The 12993-nt window shown below is 52.1% G+C and overlaps 1 protein-coding gene across 2 annotated transcripts; it reads right to left on the minus strand.

Moving 5' to 3' along the window:
* Positions 1–531: 531 nt before the first annotated feature.
* CFAP20 (cilia and flagella associated protein 20) lies at positions 532–11567 on the minus strand (the record flags this gene model as incomplete). 2 transcript variants are annotated; one of them, XM_082063007.1, is made up of 6 exons in its annotated part: positions 11322–11563; positions 4849–4928; positions 3664–3775; positions 3115–3303; positions 1870–1980; positions 532–1007 (listed from the first exon to the last, which is right to left on the minus strand). In XM_082063007.1, exons 1-6 carry the CDS (start codon positions 11403–11405, stop codon positions 1002–1004), a joined length of 582 nt encoding a protein of 193 aa, XP_081919133.1. In that variant the 5' UTR covers positions 11406–11563. The 2 variants fall into 2 exon arrangements, with proteins under 2 accessions (XP_081919133.1, XP_081919132.1); XM_082063006.1 differs by lacking the exon at positions 532–1007 and having other exon boundaries at positions 1861–1980; positions 11322–11567.
* Positions 11568–12993: the final 1426 nt, after the last annotated feature.

The following is a 12993-nucleotide window of genomic DNA, read 5'->3' on the forward strand; positions in this document are numbered from 1 at the left end:
CTTCCGCTCCTGTTATGCTGCTTTGCTAAACCTCCCCTTTGATCCCTGGGGAAAGGGACAATTTGGCAGCTGGAAGGCTATTGTGTGCCTCTTGCTAAAAGTAGCTGCTAAAGGCTTGGTTGAGAGCTGGAGGGAGTTGTTTAACTACACAGCCAACAGAGCTGTGCCCTAACAGGCAGGTGAAACCAATTTGTCACTGCTGAGAAAATGGCTTCAAGTAAGGGAATGAAAAACCCATTTCCAGGTAGTAAAAGTGAACAGCATGAATTTTTGTCATTGGTAGCGTACCACAAACCTCATGGGCTGGAGACAGATCCTGTCTCCTCTACAGAAACCATACTATTTTTCCTGTCTCCAGGTTGCTGTTGTTCACATCTGTGCTACCCCTTAAACAGCAAGGCTACCAACCAAAGTCAAATTCAGAGGCAAATTCTAACATCTGGGTTGCTAAAGAAATTCTTTGGCACTTTCTGAAGCGCTAACACATGCAAGTTAAACAATCCATCAAGGAGAAAGAAGCCAAGAGCAGACTTAGAGAGTCAAACGTTTAATAACTTCCCAACAGTGAGTATTACATTTGTATTTAGAACATATATAAAATAAGAGATGGAAAACAAAGAAAAAAATTGGTATCTTCAAGAGGGCACACTTAACCCCAAAAGTCCTGCTGAATCCCCTCTTTGGAGGCACAGTGGCCAATTTGAGCAACCCCTCTGTGCAACAAAAGATCACGTACCAGGCCACTTGCAGTGTTTAGGCTCAGCACTTTAGGAACAGCTAGGAACACTCTGCTTCTGTACAATTCACACACCAAAAACATAGTCCCAGACCTGTTACTTAGTTAATTGTGTCCTGTCCAGAAGAGGGATACCAGATGAATCAAAGTTATCCTAGGAAAGGTGAGCTGGTCTAAAACTTGGTCTCAGCAGTTCCGTCTCTTGCACCTGCTTTTGTTTTCCTACTAACCCCAAACATCTCTCGCAACTCTTCCCAATGTGGTATTATTGCTAGAGAGAGCAGGGAGAAGAAATGAGACAGTTATTAGACTTGGCAACTGTACATAGGCTCCAAATATTCCCCTGACACGCAGGGAGGCTGCTATAGCCCAGAAGACAAGCACCCCAGAGGTGTTACCTACTGATAACACAGCCTTCCACCTCCCACTAAGATCAGCACCCAGCATCCTCTCTCAGCTCCTTGAAATTCTGCCCAGGAATCTTCTCTGCTAAAAGAAGCACCTGCACTTGGATAGGCTGGCCCTGGCAAAGAAGGTGCTTCCTCACAAGCCTCAAGACTGCTGCCAATATGCCAGGGACTCCTATGACCATAAAAGCAGAGCTTGGCATTTATTCCTGTCAGGCAGCCACAACCTTGCCTATCGCTTTCCCACTTCAGAGCACTGTGATATGCACTGGACAGGGAAGAGATCAGAAGGAAGTAAATTTGGGCTAGAGGGACACAAATAGCATCTTGCCTGGAAGACAAGCATGGAGCTGCAGCTAGCTCTGAAGAGCAAAGCCACTGTGCTGAGTCATGGGTAAAAGCTGCAGAGAGATGCTGGGAGGCTGCCGCCCTGCCCAGAGTCCTTCAACACAAGCAGGAAAAACGTGGGTAGCAGCTGCACAGCCCACCCTGCTCCTAGGTGGGAACAACAACTTCCATGTGTTTTGGCAGGAGAGCCGCTCAGCCAGGCACCCCCGACAGCCTGCTCACCCTGGCAGCAGCGAGGGTGCTCCCTGGCTGGTGGCCAAAGCTGGCAAGAGCTCTGCCGCTAGAAGAAATGCTGGATTGTGAAGCCACCCGAGGGAAGAAGAATAGGAAGAGGAATGCTAGCCTGGCCCAGCTGCTCCTTGCCCACAGCTAGCTCACCTTGGCCTTGTTCTGGACAGGCAGATACAGCTTGAACTCAGCCGGGAGCTCATCCTCTGAGTAGAGGCGGTCAGAGAAGTACACCCGTCGGATGCGACAGTTGGCGTGGATCTGAGAGTCAAAACAAAGAGTCAGTCCATTTTCCATATGCTCTGTCCACATTCAGCTTTGCTGCCATGCAGCAGCCTGGATTCCTTGGCTCAGCAGCTGGAGAAGAGACCTCATTGCCTCTCTCTGAATCTGACATGGCATCACAGAAGAAAAGTTGGCCCATGCCCTCGGCTTTGCATTAGATGCTCTCTCCAGTGATGCAAGTGGCTCAAAAGATTTGAGCTCTGGCATCTTTGCAAATTGAGATCTGTCTTAGTTGCTTAAAGGGTTCTTTGCTATGAACCCACCTCTGCTTCTCCACTGGTAACAGCATTTGCCAGAATACTCTCAGCCTCAGCTTGCTGCATGTTTAATGCTCCCTCTTCAGGGCCTCCCTGAGGTCAGGAATGAGACTGTCCAGTTTGCACTGCCTCCACTATCAGCTGGCAGCAAAGGAATCGCTCCAGTCCCCTCATGGGTATGTGAGAAGGCAGACATTTCCCAGCTGACTGCCCATCTCAGGACAACCCCACAAGGAACCGCAGCAGCCCCATCATACTACAGAACAGGCATGCTCTGCACACAGGCATTCCTCAAAACAACACATGCCACTGGACACAGCAAACATGAATCCCTAGAATGTGGAGCAAGTTTCATATCCTCAGCAGGAAAAAACACTGTGTCAGCCCTGGTCCAAGGGGCTTGGTGAACGTAGGGTCACTCCACCTGCACTAGGAAACAAGCTTGACTGGGGATATGTACGGACCATAACACCCTGGGTCTTTAGCAGCCAGGCTCCCACCTGTCCAGTTGCTATCGGGTGTATCTGGACAGTGAGGCAGCACATGGCTAATTCCTGGCAGACCTCCACGCAGCAGGATGCAGGTGGACTGCAATTCTTACCCTAACTGACAGCCAGCAAGAGAAATGAGATGGAAATGAGCTCCTTGATCCCAGTTTAGTCCAGTGAGACAGCACCAAAACCTCTGCTGCCTCAGCTGGGTCTTTGCTCCCACAGTGCTCTGAAAAGAGCAGGACTGGCAAAGGAGCCAGTCAGAGCTAAACCCAGATTCCCAATCTCCAGCAAGGCTGTCTGTCCCAGCCAGCAGGAACTGCCAACCCCTGTGGCCTGGGCAGGACACGCCTGTTTCTCACCTGAACTCTCAGGGTCTCCATGTAGTTTGTCCCATAAGCACGGCGCGTGAAATCCAACAGGTTGAACTGGATTTGGTTCCAGCCATCGTCCAGCCGCATGGGCATGGTGCAGATGAAAGGCTTCACCCGAGTTGTGCTCTGGTAGTTACTCGCCCGGAAACGGCGGCGTACGTTCTTATCATCCAGCACCTGCGGTGAGGAAGGAAAGTGGCTGACCCAGGTGTCAGGGGATCCCAGCTCCCCAAGACAGCAGCTGTTTTACGCTCAGGGTTTACCAGTCTCCGAGACAGGGCTCTCCTACTCCCGCATCTCCATTTCACAGGAGAAATATTCTTAATACAGGAAACAGACCCATTTTCAGGGATAGCAATGACGTGCTTGTGAGCTGACTGATGCCCACATAGCAGAAGAACTGACACATCACATGGCCAAGAAAACAAAATTGTTTTGGGAACCACTCACTGCCAGGGACAAGTTGGAACACACTGTGGGCTCATGGCACCTGCCTCACTGGTGCCTGGATGGACGTCCCCGCTGCACGCTGCTCACCTGCACTTCAAAAGTGAAGTATTTCTTCAGGTTCTTGATGATCATCACCAGGAAAGGTAGTTTGATGCCCAGGGTCTTCTTTGGGTCAGCAGGGCACGTGATGTACGTGGTACTGAGAGGCACAGAAAAACACCTTAGGATCTCACATGGCACAGAGCACACAGGACAAGTCCCATGTCTCTCCCTGGACTAACACGGTCTTGAAGGATAGGCAGAAAAAGACAGCTGTGATCGTAAGATCTCAGCAATAACCAGGGCTTCCTGTAACAGGAGGGAGGGTTTCAGAGGTAGTCTGCAGGGAAAATAAAAAGGCCCAAAGAGTGCATTTCAAATCCCACTTTCCTTGTGCAGGGCATGAAACACCTTTCTGGACAGCTTCACCTCCCCAATTTCAAGGCTATGTCAGCGCTGTTTCCCAACACAACTTCCTCCTTCCCCTTGACTGAACAGGTAGAGCCCTCCAAAGCACAGCAGTGGCCCTGTGTGCTCTATATGGCTGCGAAAACAGAGGTCATGAGCCCTAGAAGTACACGTCATGCCTGGCAAGTTCTGTATCAACACATCTTGGGAGGAAGAGAAGCGTTGGCTCAGCCTGTCTGCAGGAGAGGAGTCTCCGCTGCCCTTATAAGGAGCGCCCTGCTCTGAATCACCCCTGGAGAAGCCTTGGAGACTATGAACCCGCTCATGGAGCTGGCGTCTCTCTCCCCGGTCGATGGAGACGAGGTTGCTAAGTGAAGCACCAAAAGCAATTCCCCTCATAAATCTCCCTTTGATCTTCCTGCTGCTGGGAAAGGAGCTGTCACGTGGGGAGAGCAGCAGAGCAGGCCTAAGACAATAAAAGATGCAGAAGACAGAGTGCTGCTTTCTCAGTAATTGGCGGCACTGACTGGGGACTGGGTATCAAATACAGCTTTTTTCCCCAAGTGATGGAAAAGTAATGGGGCTTTATTTTTTATCCCTTAGCCCCACAGAGACAGAGTTCTACAAACACATCTAGGGAAAGGTAAAGTACAGTGCCACATAGGGGTAGCAATGATCTGACCCCAGATCATATTCTTCCATTTACTGACAAAGAGATTGCTGTAGAGTCCGAAGGATTTGTCTACTGGACACTGACATCTTTGACTCTGCTCCAGGGCCAAGCCACCAGGGCACACGAGGGCAGAAGAAGATCCCTCCTCCTACCTGACATTAGTTCCTTCAATCTCCAGCACCAGCGACTGAATGTCATTGTCGGTGATTCGCTTGATGTGGCCGTTGCGCACCTGGAAGAGTGGGGCAGACAGCATGGGTGTTACTTAAGAGAGAAATAAGAGACACCCATAGGTCCACTGAGAGGGGGAAAAAGATCTCAGGAGGACCCATCTATGGTCACTTGGCTCTTATTGTCCTGGACATTGCTGTTTCCAAGGCTTTGATCACAGCTCCAGAGTGCCAGTGCAAGAGTTTATGGCCCAGCACGCTGCACGGACACCGAGAGTAAGACTTCAGTCTACCCAAATACACTATAGTGAACACAAGCGACTCGAGCCTCATATTAGAGGCCCAAATAAACAAACATAAAAGTGTCAGAACAAGACCAAACTAGAGTGGGATAAGGGGTAAAAACAAGTATGAGCAACAGAGAGGCAAGAAAATGGAGGCACCAGCCACCCATCGGTCTCCAAGGGGTCTCTGCTGCTGGCCACGGCTCACTGCCTCTGTGGAAGGGCAGCACCAGATGAGAGCGTGGTTACAGTTCTTCATAATTACAGCGCACACATGCACAGAGCCATCGCCTGCTCTGCTGTGGGGCACAGGTTTTGGCTACTTGGAGGCAGCCAGTTCTCCACAGAGCTCGGGGAGGCCAGGGCCAGGACCAAGAGCCAACACAAATTCATTTTTCTCCACAAGCAACACGGCTGAATCCCATGGTCTGAGGATTTATTTTTTCAATGAAGCAGCTCACTTCCCATCAAATCTATCTCCATTTAAAAGGCACTTTTGCTAATTAAGCCCTCTGCTCTTCCCCAATGCTAGATCAGCAAATTGAAATGCTCTTTCCGGCTCCATGAATTAATTTCTTCAGCACCCATCACCGCTGCTAATATATAGGATACATTAAGCTTCTAATGGGATGGTTCTAGTCATGAGCTACAAACTGATTTACAGGTTTAGCAATTCATCTTCAACGTTCATCTCTTCAGAGGGACCTACCTGGGTGACGCTACACACATTTGCTGGAAGAATAAGATAAGGCTGTGAGCAGCCCACCCTCCAGCCCATCTCTGCACTAAGTGGTTTAAAGAAACCTCAGCCTGAATCAGCGAGCTGCTGCTGATAAGCACGAGAGTGCAGCTCACCCCGCCAGGCTGCTCCTAACTCTGATTCAAGCCTGCACAAATAGTTCCAGAAAACACTAAGCTCAGAGAGAGGATCCTTACAGGATAACTGTGCCTCTCCTTTGCATCGAATGCAACTCCCATGGATTTATAGGACTGTTCAGAAGAAATCAACTGCACGAAGTCTGGATGTGTTACCTTTTTTGTTGTTGCTGCTGGGGTTCTTTTGTTTTGGTGCGTGTTTGGTTTTGTTTGTTTTAAAAAACACCAGCCCAGCAGAAACCCTGTGTAGCTCTCTGTATTCGAAGCAGTGACTGGCACATGGGAAATTGAGTCCTGGAAGCCACAGGGATACAGCATATGAAATTAACACCAGGAACTAACCCTGCCTAAGCAGGTGACAGTAGTGCACAACAAAGGCTGCCTCCAGGCCACACGAGACAGCTTTCACCAAGGGCAGATTATGGCTCCACACAGGGGAGAAGGTTCGGGTTTGGGCTTCTCTGGAGAGGATAGTAACAGAGAAAACAGCTAAATGTGCTTCAAACCAATTACTCAGCAGTGTTTCTATCTGCAACCAGGTCCCCTTCCTTAGCCTGTGAAGGCTTTCCTTCCCCAGATTACAGGGACAATGAAAAGAAGTATCTTTTCTCCCTCAGCGTTGCCAGAAACAGGATGAAAGACAGCAGAAAGGAGAGGAGATAAGTACAACACAGGCCCTACTGCGGGAGAGCCCTCCCTGCCAGTCCAGCCCACCTCGGTGCAAGTGTTTGGGAGCTGCACCACAGCCCGGCTGCAGGGAGATTGTGGCCTGGTCACACAGGCGACCTTCTGCACAAAAGCCAGCCTGTCTGCACGTGGCTGCCGCCCGCGCTGCCCGGACAGACACAGGGACAGACACAGGGACATTTGGAGCATGACATCCCACGTTGGCTGGAGCAGAAGTCCAAGCAGCCTCACCGTTTTGATTAGATAAGGCTGAACGGCATCAGAAGTGCTCACCGCCAACGGGGGCTCAAAGCGGTGCCCTCCAGGACTGAGTGGGGCCGCACACCCCAGCTCAGCCCCTGGGCTCACTGCAGAGCCCACCTCAGGGACCCCTGACGGGGGACACGTGGTGGTAACAGCCCGGGGAGCACTTTTCTTCCCCTGCCAGCTCTGTGGGTCCAACAGGCTCGTGCAGACCGAGAGGTGACCTCTGGCTCCACCAGGCTGTGCAGGGCAAGGGACAGTCCTGCTCTGCTTCCAGTTTTCAGGGGCTTTCCCCTACCTCGTGGAAGCTCCGAAACAGAAGATTACAGAAAATTTTAGAAATCTAACAAAACACTCCACATTCCTACTTAGCCAATGTTTTCTAGACATCTCAAGTCTAAGAAGATGGATTTTTGAAGCTGGAAAAAAGGGTAATAGCCCTCTTAGAAAATAAAATTTCTTCAAATGCCTAATATCCTCTGTATTGGCATAACTGAGAAGTTAGTTGCTGTCTAAAGAAAACTGGAAAAGCTTATTTTGCAGATGAAAACCTCAAATCTCAGAGGGTTTGGAGGGAGCAGCAGCTTCACAGACAATTGTGCCTGAATATATGTATTTCTTGAGGCTGCTGTTGCTGCTAGCAACACCAGTCAAACGTAACAAAGAGCAGAGGAAAGGCGGCAAGGAGCCATCCTCCCCAGGCCCAGCCGCCCATCGCCGCAGTCCGAGGCCGACCTCTGGAGGCTTGCTCCAGCATCGTTGCTGGCCGTTAAGTGACAGGCTCGTGCCAGCACCAGCAAGCTGAAATACGGCCAGCACCATCACCCAGGCTACTGTAGGCATGGGTACGGCCCAGCCGCAGGACAGGCCAGCACTTCTCAAAGCCACTGGTGGGTCCCGAACAGGCACAGGGCCCTGGTGCCACCTCCCTCCCCTGGGAAGGGAGAAAGGGTAAAACAAGAGGCAAAAGCAAGAGCGACCTGGCTCTGCCACGCACACGGGTTTGGGGAGGGGTGCACAGCAGAGTGCTGTATTGGAGATGCAGAGATTTGGGACAAACCGGACAAGGAGGCTGTGTGAGAGAACTAACAAGCTGGAGAAGGGCTGGAAGAGAAGACCCTGGCACAGCGATCACAGGAACTTGATCCTGGCCACATTCATCAGGGAAATTGCCATCTGCATGCTGGTGGCAGAGCACATGTTTGACATTCAGACGGGTATTGAACACTCGCTGACCTTGCGGCCTCCCAGCAGCATTTGAAATTGCTAATGATATTCCGCGTTGACGCACCAGCAGAAGGAAATTAGCAAGAGGATCGATAGGTTTGACAAGTTTCATCGAACCGTTCCCATTTGCTCTGCAGAAAAGCGTCAGCGAGCCCCTGGAGACTGGTCAGCATGTCTCCACGCGTCGGTGGGGGGACCATGGTGGCAGGACGCTGCAGGAATAAACAGAGGACTCTGAACAATGAAGTGCTGGAAGGCAAACAGAAAACACCTTGCAAACAGGTGTCCAAACCAGGCACATGCTGCACTGGAAGGCAGGAGAGGAGAGCACAGCCCAGCAGTTACCAGCTCTCTGTGGATGATGCTGAAGGAGGAACCTCTGCCTGCAGGGACAGTGGGACAGTCACCATGCTCTTCCCAAGGCCTGGACATCTCCATCCTGCCAGAGTCCCCTGGGACAGGATGCTGGTGGCCAGGATAGCTTGCGCTTGGCAGGGTTTGCTGCCAAGGCCTGCCCAGAGCTTACCCACAGCCCCTGAGGGAGATGGGAGAGAAGGGAAGGTCTGTATCCTGCTACTTAGAGGGAGGCCACAAATGCTCACCACAAGGAAAGGCTTCCAGTATCCCACTTCTACAGCTATACCAAATGAAGAAGCTTTTACTTGATACCATCTCCATCAGCACAAGCAGTAGACGTCCTGCTAGGGCTGAAAAGTAAATGGTTTTCCCCATGTCACCAAAACTTGAGATTCCCTAAGATCTTAAAACAAACAAAAAACAAACAAAAAACCCCAAAACAAACAAAGAAACAAACATCACTGTCTGCTCGTACTTTTTGCCAAGACAAGAGAGTTCACATTAGGACAGCTATGAGTCCAGCAATCAGGGCATTCACCTCGGCCATGGGAGACCATAAAATCCCTTGTTTCCAATTCTCACCAAAACTCCAGATGCACTTCCCGCACCCCTGAAAAGAGCAGCGATCACTTTTTGCAAAGTTTTCATTACTTTCCCTCCTTCCAGAAACCCCAACTCTAACTCTCTCCCGTGGCAATTCCAGAGCTGGAACATTCCTGGGATGTCTGGGTTTGGACAGATCAGTGTTTTCCAATTGATAAATAAATAAAATGGCTGGAAAAATCCCTCACCGTTTCTGGACATTTGCTCACTTCATGAACGCTCTGCCCAAGCCAGACGCCAGCCTGCTGCTCTGCTGCAGACCTGGCAGGTTCTTGCACGGAGCCAGAGAGGCCTCACCAGCAACTCAGCACCCAGCCCCCTGCCTGCATCCGCCCACCAGCACCCAAACCATCAGCAGCACTGCCCTACGCTGCACATTCACACAGCCTTTGCACTGCTCAGCACACAGCATGAGTGGGATTTTCTGAAGGAGCCGAGCAGGGAAGACGACACCCACACACGGTGGAGTAAGGGCCTGAGGGAATCCTCTTTCTCAGTTCCAAGGCAGCCAGATGTTCTAAGCACCACCCTTCACCTCCTGCTTCTGCAAACACACCAAGGGTGTCAGATCAGGAATGCCAAAGGTATTATAAACTCACCACCCCTGCTCCTTTTAAATGGAAAAGTGAGGTGAAAGAGTGAGCCACGCTGATATCCACAGGCGAAGAAGTCAGAAAACCCACTCTGATTTCATGCCACACCTTTGTGAGCAGAGTGATCCCCACAAGCAGCTCAGCCGGGCTGGCTGTGCTTCCTCAGCACAGAGAGAACTCTGAGCAAGGAGCAGCACCTGCACACAGTCCTGTGGCTCCCAGGGATACGGGGCTGCTGCCACCAGAGGAGCCCGGCCACACGCAACCCTACAGCAGGCAATGGAAACACCCTGCACACCCAGATGCTGCTCTTGGGAACACCAGTGCTAACTTTCCGACAGTCTTTCCTGGCCAATCCAGTGACTATTGCAACTGAATGGACTGCTGCTTACGCCCACCCAGCAAGCAGAGTTCCCGCTGGCCACCCCACGACCCGCACGATCGCAACGGTATCACCCTGAGCAGGACAATTCACGTTGGCAGGTACCTCAGGAGGTCTCCAGTCCAACCTCCACCTCCAAGCAGGGTCCGCCCAGATTGCTCACGGCTTTACCCAGTCTGGAGGCACGCTATATCCCTTTGTCTAAGAGTCTTTAATGCGTTCCATCCTCACACCACCCAAATAAGCTGCAAATCCTTTTTTAAGGTCATGAATATTTATGCAAAGGCATAACGCAGGCACATGCACACAGCCACGCTATGCGAGGCAACACAGTTCTTCACAGAGCTGCACAGATGGGACACAGGATGGGTCTGCGCTGCCTGTCCCCCATCCCATGACTTGTAAACGCTCACGTGAGCCCACTGGGGTCAAACATCTCCTCTCCCTGCTGAATGGCCTTGAAGGGTTTCATTCCTGCTGAAACCACAAGAAATTCAGGTTAGGTTCAGGCACAAGTAACTGAATTCACACCATCACCTCAGAGGAGAGCCTGCTCTCCCAGTGTAACGGGCGTTTTGCAGAATCACTTTTAGGTAGCAACACAACTATGGGTGGTTTGTGAAGGGGAGAAAGCAGCAGGTCTCAGCACACCCAGCCTTCCCAATACGGGCTCCCTAAGGTGAGATACCCAGGAGAAGGCAGGGGACCCTCCACAGAACCACTCCAGAAACACGGGAAGGAAAAACAAAGAGATGAAGTGTTCATGACTTCTTGTACACCCCAAAATCTGCCACATACCCTGCCTGTAAATAACTTTAGCAAGCCTGTTTAAAAACGGGTCACATACGAGAGAGACGTCCCCATCTCATGTACACCAGCTACCGTGGGGAAGCCGCTGCCTGTGGACAAGGGTCGTTTTGTTTCCTGCTGCCTATTTCCACCGTTTGACACTCTTTGCAGCCTTTTGCAGTGCGGCAGCTCCTGACACCGGGCTGGCCCCCTCCAGGTATTTTTATAACACATTCCCTTTAAAAAAATAACCCCGAGGGGGGGTCCCGATAACCTGGCCTGACGAGAGCGGCCCCACGGCTGCCCGGGCCCCCGCGGCGGCTTCCCGGTGAGCCGCGTCTGGCCCCGCCGGGCCCGGCCTGGGAGGCTGAGGCGACCGTCCCCGCTGCTCCCCCCGCTTCGCCGCCGCCTCACCTTCTTGTCCCAGATCTGGAGCGGCTTGCTGCCGATGCTATAGAGCACCGAGAGGAACCCGCTCTGGAACGTGTTCTTGAACATGCCGAGGCCGCGGCGGAGCGGGCCGGGCCGGGCGCTGCTCTCCCGCCGCCGGGGCCGCCGCTCCTCGCAAGAACACGGTTGCCCCGCGAGGGATTCCTCCGCGCCACGGTCCCGCGCTTCCGGGTCGCGGCGCCGCCGTCACCAGGGAACTACTTTCCGCGGCGCCTGGCTGCCGTCGGAACTACTTCCGGCCACCGCTGAGAGACGAGTGTTGTGGGAGAGACCGCTGCCATGGCAACGGGGCGGGGCCGGCACGAAGGGGCGGGGCGGCGGCCAGGGGAGGCGGGACCAGGGGCGGTAGGGCTGGGCTAGAGGAGGCGGGGCCAGAGGAGGCGGGGGCGGGGCCAGAGGAGGCGGGGGTGGGGCCAGCCCCTCGCGGGTCACAGCGGTGCGGCGGGCGGGGGTGCGGGCGGCCCCGGGGCGACCGGCGGGTCGAGACCAGCGTGGAGCGGCCCTGGGCACGGCCCTGCCACCCGGCTCTGCCTCCCGCGCCCAGTGTGTATGCTACGTTTTCTCATTCACTCAGCAAAGCGCGTTGCTGAAGCTGAGACCATTCGAGGCCGCACACCGGTGGCCAGTCCGCTGTAGTTAATGAAATGGCTCGGTCTAAAGTTTTTAAAACATCCCAATTCTCCCCCTGCAATCTACAACCATGATGTGGCTGCACACACCCTCCCTCCCGGCCCTTCACCAGCCGACACTGCCCAAGCCAAAATGGTGGCGCTGCCCCTTGCCGGTACCAGTTGGTGAAGCCTGAGATGGGGATTCACAAAGCCCCTCGCACACAAGCGCACGGGTGGGCAGAGCCCTGTCCCTGCTGCCCAGCTGCTGAAAGGCCATTCATTTGGCCAGGACATCTCTGGCACAGGGACAACAGCTAAGATGCAGTACCTTGACGATATAAGGGGGGGCTGATGTACAGTTTTACTGGTGTGAAAATGCTTTCAAGTATAGACGGGGCCTTGACAGGAACAGCTTGGGCTAGAAATTATATTTTTAAACATAAATATATTACATTTCTTCCTGCTGTAATAACAGCCTTAGCATGTATTTTCAATGTACAGACACTAAATGGCATGAAAATTACCATCCTGCATTAGCTTTACAGTCCTGCAGTTTAACTCCAGGCCCCTGTGTAGCTCTCGTTGCTAATTAACGCCCCATCCAAATCCCGCTGACAACCACAACAGCGTCTGCCAGTTGTGCTTGTCCCTCCCTGGGGCTGCAAATGCTCCGACTGTCCCAAACACGCAGCCCCTGGGTCAGCAGCACTTTCCCCTTCATTTACCATTCCTTGCACAAACAAGTAGAGCACACAAAAAGCAAGGCATTATTTAGGAGTGATCAGCTATATTTAGTCAGTGGGTTAGAGTACACTTTATATGCCACGATTAAATAACTTGTTCCTTCACTCAGATGGTAAGACACGACTGGGACAAATATCCAGCTGCCATTCCTGAACAGCCTGCTCATTCACACGCTCTCCACTTACCAATTTAATGTCATGTTTTGCTGCAAGTGATGTACATGGAAATATGTTGTGATTTCAAATTGTCCCAAATTTTCAATGATTTTTAATGAAAAATAA

The sequence above is a fragment of the Streptopelia decaocto genome, assembly GCF_964273445.1.
Source record: "Streptopelia decaocto genome assembly, chromosome: 11".
Classification (NCBI taxonomy): domain Eukaryota; kingdom Metazoa; phylum Chordata; class Aves; order Columbiformes; family Columbidae; genus Streptopelia; species Streptopelia decaocto.